This window comes from Emydura macquarii, unplaced genomic scaffold, assembly GCF_026122565.2.
Source record: "Emydura macquarii macquarii isolate MOO-44397 ecotype Brisbane River unplaced genomic scaffold, CSIRO-AGI_Emac_v2 contig_3220, whole genome shotgun sequence".
In the NCBI taxonomy this organism is placed as follows: Eukaryota; Metazoa; Chordata; order Testudines; family Chelidae; genus Emydura; species Emydura macquarii.
In genome coordinates this window covers 11,144,876-11,166,681 of record NW_027133357.1, presented here as the reverse complement: position 1 = coordinate 11,166,681, position 21,806 = coordinate 11,144,876, and the positions used below count along the sequence as shown (strand labels likewise).

The 21,806-nt window shown below is 42.2% G+C and overlaps 2 protein-coding genes across 5 annotated transcripts in view; both read right to left on the bottom strand.

Annotated features, from left to right (window-relative positions):
• Positions 1-10,147, bottom strand: part of LOC137142209 (complement receptor type 1-like) — a 47,123-nt gene extending 36,976 nt beyond the window's left edge. Inside the window, exons 1-6 of the mRNA XM_067531447.1 lie at positions 9,983-10,147; positions 6,799-6,958; positions 5,513-5,698; positions 4,852-4,951; positions 2,536-2,621; positions 1,108-1,320 (exon numbers count right to left, since the gene is read on the bottom strand). Coding sequence (XP_067387548.1) covers positions 1,108-1,320; positions 2,536-2,621; positions 4,852-4,951; positions 5,513-5,698; positions 6,799-6,886 — 673 coding nt within the window. The 5' untranslated portion in view covers positions 6,887-6,958; positions 9,983-10,147. The remainder of the gene's footprint in view (positions 1-1,107; positions 1,321-2,535; positions 2,622-4,851; positions 4,952-5,512; positions 5,699-6,798; positions 6,959-9,982) is intronic.
• A 2,749-nt stretch (positions 10,148-12,896) lies between these two features.
• C4BPB (complement component 4 binding protein beta) lies at positions 12,897-18,430 on the bottom strand. Of its 4 annotated transcripts, none has more exons than XM_067531897.1 (5): positions 18,412-18,430; positions 16,228-16,357; positions 14,761-14,934; positions 13,936-14,030; positions 12,897-13,094 (listed from the first exon to the last, which is right to left on the bottom strand). In XM_067531897.1, exons 2-5 carry the CDS (start codon positions 16,280-16,282, stop codon positions 12,933-12,935), a joined length of 486 nt encoding a protein of 161 aa, XP_067387998.1. In that variant the 5' UTR covers positions 16,283-16,357; positions 18,412-18,430; the 3' UTR covers positions 12,897-12,932. The 4 variants fall into 4 exon arrangements, with proteins under 4 accessions (XP_067387998.1, XP_067387996.1, XP_067387999.1 ...); XM_067531895.1 differs by lacking the exon at positions 18,412-18,430 and adding an exon at positions 16,594-16,723; XM_067531898.1 differs by lacking the exon at positions 18,412-18,430 and adding an exon at positions 16,594-16,723 and having other exon boundaries at positions 12,897-13,061.
• Positions 18,431-21,806: the final 3,376 nt, after the last annotated feature.

Genomic DNA, 21,806 nt, shown 5'->3' with positions numbered 1-21,806 from the left:
ACATTATAAAATCATTTCTCCAATCAGAGTTCCAGCTGTCCTTATAGCTGATACAAACACTCACATCTGGTCTCCTGTGAAGAAGCCAAGCAGACATGCTCTTGGTTTACCTGCAGAAACCTCAACAGGAATAGTTTCTAGAGTGAGTGAACAATTAGAACCTATTTGTGTGACAACTTCTGAAGTTGTTTTAATTTCAAAGTGTTCAAAATTGATCCATTATTAGTTATTTTTTAATCCCATCTATTTTTTTCAATTTGTTTCTTACGTGCATCTTATCAAAAATATGATCAATTAAAAAAACCCCTCAAACCTTAAAAGAGGGGTTTCACTAAGTTCCATGACCATTTCAATAACGTTTGGCATTATTTTTTGAAGAAAAAAAAAATTAAAAACAATGACAGGAAAAATGAAAAAATTTCAACAGACAATTTTTTACAAAACAATTTTTTTTTAAAGGAAAAAGATTTTTTGACATAAAAACTTTGTTGAAAACATTTCCGTCTGCTCCCATATCCTCCTCCTGAGGACTCTAAGTGAGGACAGAGGCTGAATAAACTCCACTCCTCTATCCTTCTTCTCCTTTCTTTCCCTGCTCAGCTGAAAGCCCTGCTCCAGCCTCTCTGTTCTGACACTGCTTCTCACTCTGAGCAGCAGAAGATCTTGTCCACTCTCTCCTCCATGTGAGTAGTCAGTCTCATATTGCCAGCTTGTCTCCCCACATGGGAGCTTCTCCAGGATTCTGTCACTTCCTCCTCCCATATTGACACCAAACGCCTGTTCCAGTTTCCTGGCTCCTGGAGCACAGAGTATGGGCAGCCCAAGGAAGCAGGCAGTAGCTCTTGGCAGGGCGAGTTGGGAACTGGGGCCAGTCTGGACACAATAAGTGCAGTTCCCTGCACCCCTTAGTTTCTGTGCAAAACTCAAGCTGAGCTCTATTCTCCAATGGGTGTTACCAATAACATGTGGTGTGGGGTGAGACTATGATTAGGCATCCTGGGGACAAGTCAATGGACAATCTGTTAAACAGTGGCACTATGGAGGCGTATGTTGCTAATGTGTACCTGCACATTGCTACCATGTTTTACAGTAATTAGATTCCATCACCTTTGCATTCAGGGGCAGGACCGCTCCACTCTCCATTTACATGGTCCCGGGATGTACAGTGAATGGAGGCTTCTCCAACAAGCGAGAAAGGAATCTGTCCTCTCGCTACAGTGTCACACTGGTAAGTGACAGAGGTTCCATAGTTGAATTCCTCCAGAGTCAGCCCGGTATGCCTCCCATGCTCTACTTCTGGAGGAGGCAGACAAGGTATCACTAAAGAGAAAAAAAGAAGGAAGGGAAAGGAGAGAGAATTTAATTTATGTCATATCCAAAGTCTCACAAGAGAAGAAGAAGCTGAAACACAATGGATCAGAACCTTAGATTGTTTAAAATCAGTGTAGCTCCATTGACAACAAGGGAATACACTGATTCACCAGCAGAGAACCGAGCCTCTATTGACCACAATGGAGCTGTGCCAATTTACACCAGCTGACCCTATGGTTGTGCCATCTAGGGAGACAGGATTTTTAAAAGTAGGAAATGGGGCATCTTTCCTAATGTAGTTATGCAGCCAGGGTATGGTGGGAGTGGATACACGGACTGAAGGGTTATGGAAGCTGAAGGAGGGAGGAGAAATAAAATTGAGATCTTGCCCATTCAAGATTATTAAGGATTCTGTGACACTTTCTACAAAGGCAGGAGTGTTATCTCTGGTGTCCTTACCAAATTCCGATTCTGATAATTGATCCTGCCTCTTAAACTCTGCTTGCATTTTCAGTTGGGTGCAGAATGCTTCACTCCCTGTCCTAAACAGTTACTGCTCTTTACTGTGAAATGCACCTGCCACTTTCCAACCGAGGGATAGCTGCATATGAGTGATAGGCAAAGTTATCCCTAAATATAAAAAAATCTGTAAAGTGCTTGGAGATTGTGCTTTAAGCATGTTAATACTATGGTCCTGTCTACATGTACCTGTGAGATTCAGCGGCAGTTGACGGGAGTTACGCAAAGTATGCAAAAAACTTGCATAACGCCCGTTGACTGCTGAGCTTCTCTTCTGCGCGCCGTCTGCACTGTGCTGCGTCAACGCAGCGCTATGCTACTTGTGTAGCTGGTCTTAGGACGTCGATTTCTGGATCGACTGAGTGGGTCTGCATTGACCGCTTAGTCGATCCAGAGAAATCGATCTGATGGCAGCGACTTTGCTGCCTTCTGGGTAGCCATAGCCTTTATATCTGAAGAGCAAGGGGCTGATTCAATTTACACCAGTTGAGGATCTGGTCCAAACTCTGTTAACTAAGAATCCCGGTCTTGTGTGCTTCTGTTCCACAAACAAACAGATCTGAAAGCTAACAAGATTTCCTAAAGCATGGTGCAAGGGGAAAACAAAACCAGAAGCTTTCAAGAATTTAGTAGGCAGTACCGTGGGCTTTTCATTGTTTAACCCTGATTACACGGTCACCATAAAGCTATTAAGTCTCTACTCACACTGACAGTATGGAATGTCTCTGTCCCATGCAACTTGTGATCCTTCAAGCACACATTTTCTTTCCGGACTTCCAATTAGTCTATACCTGAATAAAAACAGCAGGGAAGGGAATTTACTATACCAACCGAGATATGATGTATTGCCTAGTTTATCATCAATAGGGCTTTGATTCTCTTACATTATCATAAGGAGGTTCGGTCAACCAATTTTCATTCAAACTATTTTTCAACAGTAAATTGGATTTTCAATTAAATTATTTTTCTTTCTTAAAAAGCATCTGCTTTCTGCAGAAAATGTCCTTGTTTCATGGAAAAATGGAATGCCCCCAAACTGAAATATTTTCATCCCCAAATGTTGCCACAGTGCCACACTGGGGTTGTCGCTCGGGTACCTTCCACTCTCGTTCTCCTCTATAGGCTGGGCTCCCTGGTTAGGCTACATTTCCCATGGTTCATTATGGTCTTCACAAGGGGAAGTAGGATCATGGCAATCGGCAACTGGGCTGCTTCTGAGCTCAGGACAAACTATTGCCAGGTTCCAAGTCAGGCATAAGGAAGCAAAAAGGTATTTTATTTGTTACCCCCTTCAGACAGGACACCATCTGTAGCCAACTTACTTAGCACCAGCGGATAGGTCACTGGTGACAAATCAAAGAGGGTCCTGCATCATGCCCATCTTCCCTCTGGGAGGCCCTGGCAGGCAGCAGTCTCTCAAGGCATTCCTGGCCTTAGCCAGGCCTCTCTCCAAGTGAGAGCTGGTGATCTACTCTCCTTCCCACCCAGCCCCCAGCTGAGCTGTGTGCTCTACTTTTAACTCCTCCCTCCAAATCTGACACCTACAGCAGGTGTAGCAGGGTAGGACTGACTGAGCCTACATCAACTCATTAACCTTTTCCTGGGGTTTGTATGTCATAGAGTCCCCAGCTGGTTAGCATGACACTGATCCCAGGCAAAGTCGTGGAATGACTGAAATGGGATGTGGTCAGTAAAAATTAAAAGGCTGCCAGCTGCCAATCAGCATCGTTTTGTGGAAAATAAAACTTATCAAACAAACTTGATCGTGTATTTTTCATTAGATTACAAATTTGGTTGATAAAGATAATTCATTAATACAATGTACTTAGACTTCTGTAAGGCACTGGACTTAATACTGCACTAAAAACTAGCACTATTTAAAAAAAAAAAATCAATGTAGCACATATTAAATAGCCAAATTTAATCTAACTGATATATCTATATAAAAAAAAAAGACATTGTAAATGGGAGTATCCTCCAAAGGGGTCATTTCTACTGGGGTACCCCAGGAATCTGCTCTTGGCCCAGTGATATTCAATATTTTTATCAATTATCTGGAACAAAGTATACAATCATTGCTGTTGAAGTCTGCAGATGGCACAGATTGGTGCAATGGTAAATTACGATAAGACCAGGTTGATTTTATAGAGTTATCTGGATTGCTTGGTAAAACTGGGCTCATCTGAACACCATACATTTTAATACAGCTAAATACAAAGGCACAGGTTTAGGAAAAAAGAATGCAGGCCACACAGAATGGGGAGACTGTATCCTGGAAAGCAGTGTGTCTGACAAGGACTTAGGGGTCATAGTGGATAAACAATGAACATGAGCTCCTAGTGAGATGCTGTGGCTAAGAGGGATAATGGGATATGTGGATACACAAACAGGGGACAATTCAGTATCAGTAGGGAGTGGTATTACCTTTACATACAGCAGTCATGAGACCATTATTAAATAGTGAATCCCATTCTGGTGCTTTCACTCCACAAAAAAAAGATAGTAAATTGGGAAGGGCTCAGAAAAGGACTAGAAGAATGATGATTTGAGGCCTGGAAAAACTGTTTCATCAGGGCTGAGTAAGCTCAATCTACTTAGCTTTTCAGAGAGAAGGTTAAAGAAGTGACTTGATCATGGATGGGCTGTAAGTACCTACATGGGTAGAAGATTTGATAAAAGAGACCTCCTAAATTTAGCAGAAAAAGGCATAAAAAGACCCAATAGCTGGAAACTGAAATGAGATAAAAGTTTGTGCCTTGTCTCTTGCCTGAATTTAACAGTGGGGGAAATTAATTATTGGATCAACCCACCCAGAAATGTGGTGGAGTCTCCAAATGAAAATTGTAAATCTTTCTAAAAAAATATGCTGTAGCTCAAATACAAATATGGGCTTGATGCCGGAGTCAGTGGGTGAAATAGTCTGTGCTGTGTTACACAAGAGGTCACACTAGATAATCATGATGGTCCCTTTGGAAATTAAAAACCTATAAAATCTATCAGTACAAGCTGCCCATCACTCACCCTTCTTCACAGGTGAAATTTACTGTTGCACCAAACGTGAGATCTGTTAAAATAACAAGTCTGCCATTCTCTGGATCTCCAGGGTGAGAGCATGATTTTGCTAGAGGGAAATAAGACTGGAATTAGTTTTTATTCATGTGTCTTGATGACTCAATAAAACGTAACCATAAAAGAACCAAAGATTTTGTCTCTATCAAAACTTTACCCGCATTTTGTCAGCTCAGAATACAGAGTCAGTCTTAACTTGGAATTTTTGTATCTGCTTGTTTCAGCAAACTGTTCCATTAACATGACTTTTGGTGCATGTGAATATTTCACCTCTGACTGTTAAGAGTTTCTTCCAGCCTGGAGTAGTCTATTATTTAAGGTTCAAAATTCACTTTTTTAGCATGGTGTTTTAAAGCTTCAGAGCTGAAGGAAACCTTTGTAGACATCTTTGGAGTTGTCCATAAAGAGCAAGGAGCAGGCACCAATAGATTTTAGTCTCTTCTGACCTGGTTTCAGATGTGAACTGGAAATTTAGTGGTGAAAGCCTTCATATCATATCAGTGATCTTAAGCCATCTCTCCAGGCATACAATCCCTCTCATTATGCTCTTTAGTCTAAAACGGCTGATGAAGATCATTAGTTAAAAAAAAAAGTAAAAAAACAAAATACTCACCCTTGCAAAATTCTTCGTTTCCTAACCATTCAGAATATTTCGTGCACCGAAGAACGGATCTAAGTACTTTGACATAACCTGGGCGACAGTTGTAGTCCACGACGGAGTCAGCAGGAAATATTTTCACATGTCTGTATTCCTCCTTCAGCTCAGCAAAACTAAAACGCGGTGGCACATCACAGTCACCTAGTGACAAAAATATGTAACTAGGAAAATCTCCTAGAGCCCAGAACTCATTCATTAAAGCCTCCTTTCTTGGAATATCAGAAGAGTCTTAAAATACCTCTCTCTCCTAACTGACCCCCTTCTACACCACCTGGTTCTCTCAGAAATTTGGTTAAAAAAAAAAAAGGAAAAAAAAAATTTGGCAAACAAATAGAAGTTCTCCTTAAAGTCGGGGGAATAATTTTCCTGTCTGTAAGGGGAGAATAAGGATGCAAGAATTATTTTGTCTGTATCTTGTCTGGACAGAACATAATCTGTCCTTCTCCATCATCACTGTGATGGTTGCTGGGTCTCCAGCTGTGACCCAAAATACTGCACGCTGAGTCCTAAAAGGTGGATAAGCAGCTGGACGGGAGCTGCTAAGGTAGACACTTTGAAACCAGATGGGGAGGGGGCAAGTTATTGGAGAGGACAAAGCCCTGGGGCTAGTTACACTATTGGCACCAGCTGATGGACAAGGAATGGCCAAAAGGTGTGTGGGAGAAGTGCTAGAATCAACTCAAGAAGAAATTTTTGTTGTCCTGCTTAGATCCTTAAAAGGCAAGGAAAATTTTGTGGCCTATTCTCGCAACCAGTCAGCCACTCTTTTGTAAGCACCTATGATTATCACCCCAAAATACGCACACTTATCCAAACCTCTTACGCCTCACGAACTTGAGCAGCATCTCCAGTTAGCTGTGGCCTTACACCTTATTCAATCATTTACACCAGTGCAAAGAGGTGTAATTCACTACAATCCTAATTTGGAAGCATTTTACGCTCACTTTGCACCGACGTAAATGACTGCACAAGGTATGGGGGGGACTGGAAAAAAAGCAAACCCTAAGGGCACTAGGAAGACAGATTCTTGTCTCTTGTGAGACTGTTGATAAATGTCTAGTGGAATTTTAGAATGTCCAAGACCCAGAAACATAGAGAAACAGCAAGAAAAACAATCAGAGAGAAACATCAAAGTTGTATGAACCTCCACAAAAAGGCCCTTCACACTGAGATTTCTATGGAAGTTCAGGCTGGCTCTTATTTTACGCAGATTGATTTGCCTGATACTCATGTGTACTCACTGTGTATTGCAACAAGGAAGGCAGCAGCAAGTAATAGTTGAAAGGTGGCTATGTCATAATGCTGTTTTCTAGGGTTTAGAGACACCATCTTTCTTTATATCACGTTCTCTTCTTGCAGACCTAACAAGGAAGTTATCACATCTCTTTCCAGGCTAAATATCTGTAAAAATAAGGGGACGGGGGAGCAAAGTGTTCCGTTTACATTTAGAATGAACATACATTCTAAGCTCCTTGGCGCAGGGACCATTTTTTTGTTCTGTGTTTGTACAGTAGCTAGCCCCATTGGGTTTGGGTCCATGACAGGGGCTCTCAAAGTGCTATGGTCGTACAAGTAATAACAAACATAATATAGCACCTAGCTCTTGTATAGCACCGCTTGTCAGTATCTCTCAAAGCATTTTACAATGGAGGTCAGTGAGCCACACCCTCAGCAGGTGTAGATTGCCATCCAAGGCGGTGGAGCCAGCCTGATTTACATCTGCTGAGAGCCTGGTCTAGGCTATTAAAAGCAGAAACAGGATGGGGGAAATGGAGAGCAGGGGCAAAGTCAAACATCTCTGTAATAAGAAAACAAGTGTCTGCCTGCAAGTTTCACATAACTCCCACAGGTTTTAAGCAGACGCATTCCTTTGCCTTTTTTTGAGGTCATGGTTTTTCTTTAAACAAAAAATAAAATCCCAATGAATAGGTAGCTCTGTTATTTAATTCTTCAATCTACTGAAACCTGCCTCAATTCTCACTTTCCCCAGCTACATTCGTAGCACTAAACAAATGCCTGAGTCTTGGCACACTTCAGGGTCCAACAAAACTCCCCGCATCAACCTCGTGAGTTATGTGAATAACAAGGCTCAAGCCGAGCCACAATCCTCAAATCCTAATACGTCTAATAATGGGGGGCAGGGTGCCTTAAAGGAGATAGCAGTGGCCTGGGACTTGGGAGATTTGGGATCTATCCCTTGTTTGTGCTGCTGGCTTGTTGTACAGTCATGGTCAAGTAACTTTGCCTCAGTTTCCCCATCTGTACCCACTGAGAAAAACAGTTATGAATAGATTAAAACAAGTTGTCAAAGCCATTTGTTTCTGTCAGTTGTATTGTGACAGATATTGCAACTGTATGAATTATCTTTGTGTACCATAACATATTCATTTTATCAGTGGTTTTATTTATCCTTGTGGGCCAGGGATTGTGTGCATCTCTGGTGGGAAGGAAGGGAGAAAGGTTAGCTCAGCTCCACATTTTGGAATAAAAAACGGCAGGAGATGATTAAGGTGAATCACTCGGGATGTAAAAACCTTTAGTGAGATATTATGCCTGGGGAAGTTCACATACACTGGTTCAAATTGGATTTCCCACAGACCAACAGAACAAGAAAGTGATTCTGGTATAAAAGGGCTGAGTTTAAAATGGACTCATAGCCTCCTTTTGACTTAGCAAATGGGCAGGACCCTCTGTCCAAGGCGGGACCCTCAATCCTTGTGAAAGTTGGAAGAACTTTAGCTTACTATGGTCCCATAAGATGGATGCACCTCTGGATGCTTTTAGCACATATATTATTATTTTTTATATATAGTTAATCTGTAATGTTTTTACCCAAAGAACAAATGCATTTGGCTGGTAACTGGTATAGACGGTTGTAGCCCCTGGAAAGAGGTTATCTACGGCACTTGACCCCGCTCAGACCTACTGGGGAAATCACAGCAAGATGCAGAGGGACAGCAAGCCTAAACTCCCAATCTGGAGGGAAAGTGAGGCAGGTCTGCAGCCCAGAGAGGTGATAGCAGGGTGCCTGAAGGAAGATGAGGAGGGGGGCGGGGTGGTGTTAAAGGGGCAGTTAACCCTGGAACTGTGACATCACAGTGTCTCACCTCTGGATGGAGCCAATGAAGCACTCAAACTAGATGAGAGAGAACATGAACACTGGTTACGAATTTCATTGGTCTCTTATTGGTGATGAATGGAAAAGCTTATATTAATTTCTACTCCTGAATGAATTAGGTAGCTAGCTACATATAACCGTTGTACTATATGTAGCTGATATTTGTAGTTACAAAATAAGGTAAAACAGCATTGAAAGAAGGATTCAGAGTTAAGAATGATTGCAAATTATGCAATAAGAATGTGATTCGCTCTAACTGTATGAGAGTTTTATTGTCACTCCACAGACCCTTTTGTTCTTTGCCATACAGCTATTTGACTCCTCAGCTAATAATGGAGCTTTCCACATGATAAAAAGGTACGAAATTCACCACCCAAAGCAAAAACCTGTCCTCCAAAGACATGCCAAATACTTATCCGTTTGTCAGGCTCTCTTTAAAAGCTTTATTAATTGCCGGGGCATTGACACTTTCCAGCCAGGCAGCCAAATGAATGCCTACAGGGACTAAGTTTCCAGAGAATGTAGATAGTCCTCTAAGTCCATTAGAATATACTGACAGAAAAAAAATGTGCTCCATTCATAAATCTCTATGGAACACATCCTACCATACACGGGACTCCCACTGGAGTCAGCACAATTGCTTCGCAACATATTATACACATATGTATGTACAAGTGTGTGAAAAATATGTAAACAGTGTCACCAGGATTTTTGTACAAGTAAGTCGTGATTGGGGTAACAATTTCAAAAGTGCCTAAGGCCAACTTTTAAAAAGCGACCCCACTTGAAGTCAGTGACGAAACTCCTATTGATTTTAGTGATTCAGGATCAGACCTTATGAGCTTGAGTTCAGCTGAAGGCTCCTAAGTGCCCGAGTCGCTTTTGAAAATGAACTTTAGTCCCTCGGGAACCTTTGAAAAGAATCTCACCTTGTGACTACAAGACGTGCCCCCTAGAGACAATTGCAAGAGACTCTTGTTGAAGTTATTAGCTTCCAACTAGTGCTTCTTTTTTTAAATCATCGAGACTCACTTTCTCTGCCTCTTTCCCTCCACCCAGTTCCCTTAATCCTAATACTTCTTGCTGTTGTTCTACTTTACTAGCTCCCCCTTCTCTGCTAGAAATGGCTTCTGGTTGGGGTTCATTTACTAATACTTGGGGCACACTGGAATATTTGCTAGAATAGATTATATTGATTTTTAATAAATGGTTCTGGATTTCCTGCTCCCCCCACAACCCATTCCCCCTTGGCTTCTCTCAGAGCAATGTTGCCTTAAATAGCTGGCCAGCAGTCACAGTCAACTTACCTGTAGGTTTGTCAGAAAGGAGGCAGAGCGTGCTCGGGTCTGTTTGGTTACTGAAGGATGAAGTGGTACTGCTGACTTTTCCAGTCTAGCCTGTCCTGCATCCAGGCATCACCATGCTAAACAAGAAGTTAGCACAATACGCATACACATACAGAAGTGCTGAGATACGGTGAAATTGAGACAAGGTTGCAAGCTGGGGCAATGGCGGTGCACCAGCTTTTCTATAAATGATTAACTCCTCCTCTGAAATGACAAGGAAGCAAATTATTCAGCCTGCAGTGAAATGTTTGATAATTCATTTCATCCTAGGCAGATGTTGAAATTGTTTACTTACTGTGCTAATCTGCCAACTCTTTACTGAAAATGATGTGATTAAAAAGTTCCCTGGAATTTGGTTGAATAGTTCATTGTTCGAAGAGCAAATAGAGAATGGTGCACATGCCAGCTGGGACATAACTACTGTACTACAAAGGGCTGTTTACTTTTCATTTATTGATCATTTCAGTGGAAACCCCACAAACGTTTGTGTCTCTGACATGAGTAGATATGCCTCATGACCTGGAGAATATTTTATGATGGAGGTTTCTCTACCCGTCTCTGAACACATTCAAAAATGATGCAGGCTGGAATTTTCAAAGCAACTCCAGAGAAACGGGCCCCCCAAATCTTAGTGAATTTCAGTGGTAGTTGAGCACCTCACTCCTTTTGGCCCCTTTGAGAATACCAGCCACACTGCATCCGCTGTTCTTTGTCTCCTCAATCAACCATGTGACGCTGTGGCAAAAAAGGCAAATGACATTCTGGAGTGAGTGAACAGCTTTCTATGTAGGACAGAGGAGGTAATTGTCCCATTGTACTCGGTGCTGGTGACACCTGAACTGGAGTACCATGTCCGGTTTTGGGCACCACGCTTTAAGGAAGAAGTGAACAAACTGGAAAGAGTCCAGAGGAGAGCAACAACAACTGAAAACGTGAATTACGATGGGACGTTGAAAGAACTGGGCATGCTGAGACTAGAGAAGTGATGGCTTGGAGGGGGGAGGAACATGATAGTCTTCAAACATGTAAAAGGTTGTTGTAAAGAGGACAGTGATCCACGGTTCTCCATGTCCACTGGCGGTAGGACAAGAAGGAAGCAACTTAGTTTGCAGCAACCGAAAATTTAGGTTACATATTAGGAAAAACCATTATTGGAACAGATAACCAAAGGAGGTTGTGGAATCCCTGTCATTGGAGGGTTTTAAGAACTGATTAGCCAAACACCTGTCAGGGATGAAAAGTTCCAGAGAGGTAGCTGTGTTAGTCTGTATACAGCAAAAACGAGAGTCCTGTACAAAAAAACTTCAAAAACAGACTTCAAAGAGAAACTGCAGAGCTAGAAATCATCTGCAAACTTGACACAATCAGACTGGGTCTGAACAGGGACTTGGAATGGTTCTCTCATTACAAGAAGTAATTGTCACTGTTCACACATTCTCACCTCCTAATCGATGGTTGTGAATAGGCCTCAATTACTCTAACTGAATGGACTTTGCTTATATCTACCTTCCCCATTGTTGTTCCTTACCCTTGGAGATTATATATCACACACACACACACACACACACACACACACACACACACACACACACACACACACACACACACACACACACACACACACACACACACACACACACACACACACACACCCTATCTGATTTCTATTCCTTACATCTGATGAAGTGGGTTACAGCCCACAAAAGCTTATGTCTGCAAATATTAAATTTGTTAGTCTTTAAAGTGCCACAGAACTCTCGTTTTTTTTTTTGTTTGTTTTTTTTTTAAAAAGGGATGATTCAGGTATACTTAATTCTGCCTCAGCACAGGATGGACTAAATGGCCTCGAAGTCCCTTCCAGGCCCCACATTTCTATGATTCTGGGTCAAATCCCGGTGTCCTGGCTTTGTTCTCGGTTAATCTGTACTTGGGGTAAATGCTCACTGACATCTGTGGGTGTTTTGACTGAGTGACATCTTTAGCATTTGGCTCTTCTGTGCCTGTTTCTTCCTCCTCAGACTGGTTTCGTTTTGGCTATGGTTGAGTTTTTAAAATGGGCAGCTCATTTTCTTAGCTCTTCAATCCCGGTGTTTTAAGACTACACGAGAATTGTCAAAGCTCAATAACTGATGGCCCTTCTACATCTGGATCCCGTCTCCAGCAAGGAAGCAGTTTATTCAGCCAATGCTAGGTTAACCAAAAAAAGGCATTAGTTCATCCACAGTGCAATGTTACACCACAAGGGCTGAGGATTCACTTTCTAGCTTGTGCTCTTTGCTACTGCTGCTCTGGGGAACCTGTTAAAATGTGCATGTACAATGGTCTAGTTATTACTTAGTCCTGCATTGCGTGCAGGGGGCTGGACTAGATGAAACGTGTGGGACCGGGAAGGACCTATGATTCTATGCTGGTGTCTGCTTGGTCCTTTAACTGCTACTTTGGAAAAGGATTAGAACACCCAAATACCTTCAGCGTTTACCCTGCAGGGCTTGGACTGACCTCTAGCTCACCTGGCTCCACACTGGAACTATGATGAAGAGTTATTACTGTAAGATGGCTGTTTGGAGTTGTGGGTGACATTCCAGTTCCTAATGCACCAGGGTCACCATTATACAAACAACATTTGAACTGGTACTAACTGACTCCCCCTTCTCTCCAACTTGTCAGTCTCAGCCAAGATGCTAAGGACAGACCAGACCATGGAGACTGACCTACATCCCTGCCCTTAGTGGTGGCCCTTGCAAAGAAGAGTTGAGGCTCCTCAGGGCAGCGTTGGGGAAGTTTGCTCTGCAGCTGGTCTGGTCTTACCTAGCGCCTTTCACTGGCACCAAACTCACATGAAAACTTAAAAAGGAGACAAATCAAACAAGTGGGGCAGATGGTTTATTCAGGTCTCTTTTGCATACATCACTCAGTTTCCTTGCCTTCCCTCCTGCTGGAATTTTAGCTTTTCCAAGCGGAGTTTCTCCACTTCCATCATGGATTTGGTTTCAATCGCGTTCATCCCACACGACAGGGACTCTCTCAGCTTACGCACATCCTCACAGAAAGAAGCAGACAGGCTTTGACTTTTCTAAGTGACACACAACAGAAAGTGCATGGCTAAGCTAGAGAGAACCCAAGTTTGTTTGTGTTTTTAAATTTGTTCTGAGTGTCAAAAAGCCCCTAGCAGGGTTTTCACCCATGACCTCGGACTCTTTGAGCAGGAGCCTCCATTGCCAAAGCTGAAAGACCAGATCCATCAATCCAGAGAGTGTCGCAGACTCAGGACCCTCTCCATGATATCTACCCAATGGGGATGGATGGTGGGGACCAGGATCCACACTGTATTAGTGTAGCTACACACCCTCCTTGGCCAGGGAAGTGCCTCCAGAGCATCAGAGGTTCACAGCAGCTCAAATTCCCACATAGGCCACCACATTACAAGCAGTTGTCTGCGTGGGGCGTTGCACTGCTATGAACCTCTGACGCTAAGGATACACGAGCACAGCACCGTACTACATCAACGCATTATGCTGGAGCAAAAATCCTCATAGCCACACAACCACCAGTGAAAAACAAGGCTTGCACAAGTGTAGTTTACCAGGGAGGATTATACTGGTGCAAGTTCCATCTCCTGCTGGTGCAGCACATTTCCACTGGAGGTTTCCATTGGAGTAACTACATGGATACAGACACTTTGGTGCCAATAAAACTAGTATAGACAGGACCTTAGGTCATGCCAATAATGCTGTGGAATTTTCAACCCAAATGGTGATACCAGAGTTAAAAACTTTTCTTTTGTACCCCCCCCGCCCAGGGTGAGGGAAGTGTGGCAGCAGGAGCAACCGAATTTGCTGCTCATCTCCTCCACTCTCTTGTATGTTTACTAAGTGGTTACTAAATCCAGCAGCACAGACACTGATGCTTCTTACCACATCTGCAGAAACAGTCTGGGTTCTTTTCTCCGTTACCGATTCTTCCCTTTCTTCATCTTCTCTGTTTGGTTCTGAAAGCCCGGGACTCCAAGCTGGAAGGACCACGCACAGCGTTGGAAGGAAATTAATGTTTTACAAACACGAATTAAGTCTCCCAACACCTCTGTGGCAAGTATTATCTGACCCTTTCACAGAATGGGGGAAATGAAGCACACGGAAACCAAGTGACTTCCCAAGGGCACCCAGTGGAGTCCACAGCGGAACCGGGAATAGAAGATTTTGAATCCAGTGACTTAAAAGCTATTCTTTATCTTCAACAAACTTATTCTTCCTCCCATCTCACCTACAGACATGGGTACAAAGGAGGCCCATGTGTATACAGTGTTACATGCACAACTCCGGTGCTGTGGTGGATTGGGTGTCTGGACTGTGCCTTATGTACAGATTTGGTCACCTCATCTCAAGAGGCGCTGCAGAAAGAGCGCCGTGGAAGGGCTGTACAATGGAATAAAGGGCAATAGCCAAGACTTCCCAAAGTGACCAGTGACTCTGGATGTCCAGTCTGTGAAACTTTAAAAAGCTTGGTTTGGTTTGCACTGGTTTTTTAAGAGCAAAGGTGCACAATATTTTCTGAAAATTAGATTCCAAGACATCTCCAGCTGGACCTCTAAAAACACCAGTCATTTAAAAAAATCTGGCCTAATAGTTCTGCTGGGGTGGTAAGTGTCATAGGACCAGATCTAGCCCTTCAGAAGGTTAAACAAACCTTGATGCGACTCTCAAAAAACAAAGGGGGGGGGGAACGGAGAGGTGGTGAGTTACCTTTGCAGAAGGGTGCAGGTGGATGCCACTCCTGGGAAGACGTACAATAGAGAGTATTTTCTCCAAAAAGACGGTAACCATCAGAACAAACGTATGTGACTCGTTTCCCCTCATCCGCTCCCTGACTATATGCAATGCTGTTGTCAACCTTAGGAATATCTCCGCAACTTCCAGCTAAAAAACCCACAACACAACAGGAAAACAGTCATGAATTGCAGAGACAGAAGAGACGGCTGGCCAAAAAAAAAAAAAAAAAAATCACCCCCGTCAACCCCTGCAAGAAGGAACATGCCCCTTTACTGTGCAACATTAGTATCGGGTTTGCCTTCAGGATCCTTTGCTATAGAAAAGCAATTCTGCCGTGCTGAGCAGGTTTATCTGGCAAGTGGGAATAACTCTAGGCTTTGCAGAAGCAGCCATGCCAAAGGACAGGCTACCAAGGACTTATTGCTGAGGTCAGAATGGCTGCTCACTACACCATCCATCTTAACACTAACCTCTGCACCACCTTACGTAACCAAGTTACCTCCAATCGCTCTGCAGCGTCTCTCTCGTCTACTCAGTCGGATTACTCAACTCGAATACCTGAGCAGGGAGAGGCTAGATCTCGGAGCGCATGGGTAACTAGCCATGGGAGGGTTCGAGTGAATATCAAAACGATGAGCTTAGCTCTGGTTATAGTGAGCTGCACCTTTTTAAAAGAAAAACAAAATCCTGCCACTGTGGGAGCGGTTCTTTTAGAGTCAGGTAAGGACTTTTGCAAGGGAGTGCGTGCTGGGGACTGAACGCCTCTCTTTATCCAAGGAACAGAAACGGGACACAGCAGCACTGCAGGCTTCCCAGACCCTCACTTCTGAAGTTGCTGCCCCCTAACCTAGAGAGACCCACTCCTATCAGCAACACAGGATCTCACCAGCTTCTTTGCTAGGCTACTTCCAGTAACAAAGCCAATCAGAACTAATTACGGTGGTTACTATGGCATGGTCAAGTGTCCATTGAAAACTAGCCGGGGGTAACCAGTTCGTTTGACTTTGACCATCTATCAGATAGTAATTACTTTGGGTCCCAACCCACCGGAGCTGGATTTCAACCAGCCACCTCTAGATGAAAAAACTCCCTATCCTATTACAAAACCCCCGAGAGCCACATTTACACAATCAATTTTTTTTTAAGCCCTCAAAATAAGATCTAGGTCCTGTTTGATTTGGGGAGAGGGAAGGTGAAGACTGGGGTTCTCGTTTTTTCTCACCCCTTCATTCATCATATCTGATGCGTGGGACCATTTCACAAGCAAGGCAAAAAACGAAGTTTGCAATAGGGTTTGAAATGCCAATAAAAACTTTACTCAGTTTGAACTCCCTGAAGGCTTCTTTACAGAGCCCCTCATTGTCAGTCCCACCTTCTCTGTTACAGTTTTCTTAGGCATTTCTGTATTACTCAGCAAGTAGATTTAATTAATGGACTTACCCCACAGAGTAGGAAGCCAGGTGGCCAGAATGAAATACATTAACCATATCTTCATCTTTTAATTCCCTTCTTGTCCCAAAGGCTGGATTCCCAGTGTATCACACAGCAGAGGAAAAAGATCCTGTAAGACCTGGAAACATGAGACAAAACCAGGAGCAATATTCCACTGAAAGGAGTAAAGTTTAATAAAAGCTTCCTGTCAATGGGGCATAAAACTGAGAAAATGTTCCTACAAATCACAACGCGTAAGCAAGGAGATATTCAGGTATAGAAACAAAGCAAACTAGGAGCAAAAGAGCCCAGCAGCAAGGGTTTAAAGAAATCAGGAGGGAAAGAGTTTTAGAGGGGCACTAATTCATTTTTTACCTGAGGCCAGGTTAAAAAAAATAAAAATAAAAAGCAGCAAGTCAGCATTAGTTTTCACTTTGTAGAATGCCTTTTTGCCTATTGGCTTATTTGGTTTAGCAAGTTTGGGCAAGCTCAGGGACTCTTGTTTTGCACAACAGAGGCGATGACCTCTGTCAATATTTAATTACTAGTCCATTATAGGACTCAGGTTCATGTCAAGCGCAAACCACAGGCCTTCCCCTCCATTTTCAGACAGCACAGAATAGAACAGACCATAGCCTCCATGCACCTACTGCAGTGTCCAGAAATAGGGAATCAGTCAGGTTCCATAAACACCTAGACAAAAACGTGTCCCTACTTTGGCAGGCACAGAGCATCTTGCAGCTTCCTTAACCCACAGCTCTGCATCAGGCATTCATACAGTGGCTGGTGTGCGTGGTGGGAAAGGGCAGAAGGCAGGCAAACTGCCTTCTGTTTCTTAGCCAGGGTTTCTTCCTGGCCCTTTACATATTTGCCTGTAGTTTGGAGTACCTTTTCCTGGATGTTATGATGGACTATTTACTCCCGTCCATAGCTTCAAGACCAGTGCATGGATGCCCCCTTGCCAATTCTCTAGGAATTTCATAAGCAACTTGCTGCAGCTGGGCAGCAACCAGACATCGGGGACTTAACAGGAGTTCCCTACACGTCCCCTCAGGCTGGAGAGTTATTGCGTAACTGACACCCATAAGGAACGAGGTAAAGTACACCTAGGATCTGTGCTCCACTGTGCAGGGAGGTAGCGATATTCCTCAGGGTTATACTGCCAAATCACTCCTTCTACCAAACAAGTTCCCCTGTGCAATGCTGCTTAGCTTTCGTAACCCTTCCAAAATCAAACACAGAATAACATCCACAAACACACTCACACAGGTCTTCCCAGTCTACCCCACTGCTAGAACAGCTCCCTTGAAAGTGTATTTATTTTTAGTTAATTTTTAAAAGGTAAACACACCTTGATATAAACACTCAAGGTCAGATTTAACATTTGAAAGAAACAAATATTTTCAAAACCATTACAAAACAAAAAAAACCATTGACCTTCCTTCCAAGTCAACTATCTACTAGCCCACCAGCACCCTAACTCAAATGCTGGGAGAAAATCTGAGCCTTGGTTTGTGTCTGGAAATTCAATAGACTCAAGTTGTCAAACTGATGGGGAAAGTGAATTTTTGAGTCAATGGATCTTCCACTGAGAGCTCCTGGGCACCAGCTCTATATGTTCAAGTCTTGGGACTCAGAATGTCGTTAATTCTCATGATTTTATCATGAATCACATGATACTGGTTGTTTTTCTTAAAGTTCCCCTTTCTGGAATCATGGGATTATACAAGACACTAGTCTTTCCTTTATAATCCTTATAGTTGCACAGAAAAGCTTGAAAATGTGAACCCTAAATGCTCAAAACACCAGAGTGCAAGTAAAAAACCCACAGTTAATTTTTAAAAATTATATCTTGATTTTAAGTCAATTATCATTTTGGGGGATTACTGCAGCAAGGGTACAAGGTGTGGGTGCATTAACTAGTTAATGTCATTCTCAAACCTTACCAGTAATTGATCCATTATGCATAGACCAGCCTTGTTTCCTTTAGACATTTAAACTGTTCCTCTCAGTGGTTTCCACAGACTCTATATTTTTTATATATATATTTTAATCTCCATAAGCCTTTTTCAACATTCTAATTAGCCCCGACACCTCATAGCTGAGGTTGAAAGGGTTTCACTCAAGTGAACAAACACATTTTTCTTTTTTGAAAAATATTGAAAGAAGACATGAAAAAACCCTGCCACTCACCCAGTGTAAAAGATGACAGCAATTGCCTCTTAATGCAAAGGTTCTGAAGGAGAGACGGTGCTTCTTTAATACTGCAGGATGCAATGCCTTGTCATGTACTAAAAGCTACTGGAAATAAAAGCTAGGAAAAATTAGATGGAAAAATCTAGCCCATGGGACAATACCAGAGAAGTCAATGAACCACTTAGTCCATGGCTGAACTGAATCCTGAAACAACAACAAACTGGTGCAAATGTAGCTTGCACTTATTTTGCAGGCACTGGAGTGAAAAGAGTGTAACTGCTTTGCTGCCTGTAACTGTTTTTTGACAGGCTTATCCCACAAAACGTAACTTTCACCACTAATGAATTTGTTCTTTAGGAGCATAGCAAGGGCTAGATTCGGCTCTGTTACACCCGTGTGGAGTAACTCCACTGACTCAACGTACAATGGACTTACCTCAGATTGACACTGGGGTCACCAAAACCAGAATATTTGCACTTACTCTTTAAGTAGGGCTAAGATTATGCAACCCCCTCCTCACGTTGGATCACTCACACCCATGAAGAGCTCTTAATGAGGATGTGGAACAGACAAAATGACAAATATCATCACTGGGTTCACCTCTCAGTTAACAGAGATAAAACTCAGATCTTGGCCTGCATTATTCTGGCACTAGCCGAATACGTACATCAATAATGGCTTGTGGCAAGAATGAATGTGTAAGTTTAGCTGTGTCAAGGAGTACTCCTACATCTAAAAGCATCTCATGCACATTTTATCACTTATTCTATTATTCACCTATAACTAGGTGCAGTGTATAAGAATTTCTTTGTAGAAGAAAGCTCAATGCAACATTGTCAGTACTAATACATTTATAAAATTATACATCCTTTTTTGCAAGCTGCATTTAAGGTCAAACACTGATATTAACAGTTCCAGAGGGGTAGCCGTGTTAGTCTGTATACAGCAAAGACAACGAGAGTTCTGTGGCACTTTAAAGACTAACAAATTTAATATTTGCAGACATAAGCTTTCGAGAGACTTAGCTCTCTTCTTCAGATGCAGTAATACAGAAAATAGGTAAGAGCTCTCATCAATTCTTTATCACTGCGCAAAGTGGGTATAAATCAGAAGGTTGATATTTTGAACATGGAGCATAAAAAGGTTTATTGGAGCACGTGATGGAAAGAAAAACAATACCGAAGCCATCTAGTGGTTCACGGTTACTTAATTTTATTTATCTGATCGACAAGAAAGTTTACAGTTCCCACACAAATATTCAAAAACATCATTATAATATCTATTTTGCAGACCCATATTTGGAAAAAAAAAACAACCCCAACCACACGAAACACTTCGCTGACTTTACAGCTATGCTCCGTCTGTACAGGAAATGTACTAATGATGTTCTCATGCATTTTATAAAGAAAATGCATTCATGTGAGCAAAACTAGCAGGTAACTTTACAGACATGCAGTTATATAAACTAAAATACAAAGGCCAAGATTTTCAAATGTGACTATTGAATGTAGGTGCTCAGAGTCACCTTAAAGGGGCCTGAATTGCAGAAATTGCTGAGCACCTGCCCTTCAGACATCAGGAGCACTTCTGAAGATTGTGGCCAAACCCTGTAAATGTCTGTGCCATTTTTCTTATGGTATAATCAGTGTTTGCAATAAAGAGAGACACGAGCCAAGTCATTGATTCAATGACGGAAATCAACAATACACATTTACTCTTTTAAAAACAAAATATTCAGAAAAACCAGCAGACAACATTTTTCATATGTGGTTTACAAACATATCACTTTTGATAAAAAACCAAACAAAAAACCCCCCTCCCCTGCCCAAAAAAGTCAAAACAGAAAAACAAGCAACTTTTTTTGAACAAACCAATGCCAAAATAAGATACTAGTACTCTATAAAGAATATGTCTATAGCAACACATTCACACGGAGTTTTAGTGCAAAACAAAACCACTAGGAAAGAAAAGGGGTTGGACTAAATTCCACGCTGTGCTGGACTACTTCCCATCAGGTCATTTGCAGCCCCCTCCATCAGCTTCTTCATACAGATACTTAAAGTGCAATCGTGGTTAGAAAATAACATTGCAAAGATGGCACTGTAGAAGGAAGGCTCCATGTTTATTCCCTCAGGGTACAATTAATTTCTGTGCAAAGAACCAACACAAAGGCAAGGCATCAGTGGCACACAGGCCTTGTTTCTCAGCCCAGGGGTCAATTTCACCCTGGTTGATTAGAAATCTTATTTGCTCATTTTACAAGTGAAAAAGACAATTTACCTAACTGCCAGTGACACAAGTTCCCCCCCAGGAGACCTAGATGGGATCCTTCTGCTTCTTACCTTACCCCCAGCAGTAAAGACTCTGCAACTGTTCTGACTGTTCTATTGGGGCCTGCTTCTGCGGATGTGTCAGGGCAAAACTCTCACGACTTTAGCGGGAACAGGATCAGCCCCATCAGCGAGAGTGGGAGGAGAATAAAATCCATCTCACTCTCCCCTGCATGTGTGTTTGTGTCAGCAATTCAACCGAAGGGACTTAGAGACACACAGGGAGCTAAATAAAAAGGTGCGTATCTGCATCACAACTTTTCTGACAATACCCATAACATTCATCTCAGTGTGCAGCAACATACGAGTTTGACATTTTGTGCTATTGCAGCTTTGATAAAAAACAGTCCCAACATTAATTTATTATTTAAATAAAAACTTTTCGGTATCTATTATTTAAAATCTAGCTTAAGCTAGAGAGAGTAAAAGACAAAACAAGGCACATTACCCTGAAATCCATAACATAGTCATTTATCCTAGGAATGTATGCATATAAAATGCTCATAACAAACAGGGAGGCGATGTAATCACAGTAAAAGTGCTAAAGAGATTCACTTTAGTTAAAAAAGTGCAATTAAATTAAATTAAATTAAAAATCCTATTTTAGAGGATGAGTTACAGACAGCTCCTGGGCAGACCACAGTGTAGTAACTAAGTTCAGATCATGCCTGTAGATGCCTGTTTATAACTTCTCTAGACATTCAGTGGAAGTTGTTTAATTCTGGATGGAAATTTTGCTTGTCATGATTCCACACAAGTGCAGCCCTCCTTGCTTGAAGGAAGTGTTTAAGTGGCATCTAAGAACAGCAAGACCCAAGTCTGACTGAGTGTTCTGTTTTGTTGTTTCTGTTTTTGAGAATGGAGTATGACTGGAATCCCTTTTACGAAACCCTAATTTTCCATTCTTAAGATGTGTGTTAGATGTCTGGAAAATAATTGAACCAGCAACTGTTTTCCTTTCCATTCACAGAACGCAGTTCTACATAAACAGACTTGGCATACAATTCACAAGTACACACTAAGTTAAGGCAGCTCAGCAAGTGGCAATTAAAAAAACCCAGT

What these genes read in the sequence shown, in the direction of transcription:
- C4BPB (XM_067531897.1), bottom strand. Translation starts at nt 16,282, where the DNA reads ATGAAGATATGGTTAATGTATTTCATTCTGGCCACCTGGCTTCCTACT. An exon ending in ACCTGCACCCTTCTGCAAAG is followed by an intron (nt 14,031 to 14,760) that starts GTAACTCACCAC and finishes TGGTCCTTCCAG; the next exon opens with CTTGGAGTCCCGGGCTTTCA. An exon ending in AGACTGTTTCTGCAGATGTG is followed by an intron (nt 13,095 to 13,935) that starts GTAAGAAGCATC and finishes TGTGTCACTTAG; the next exon opens with AAAAGTCAAAGCCTGTCTGC.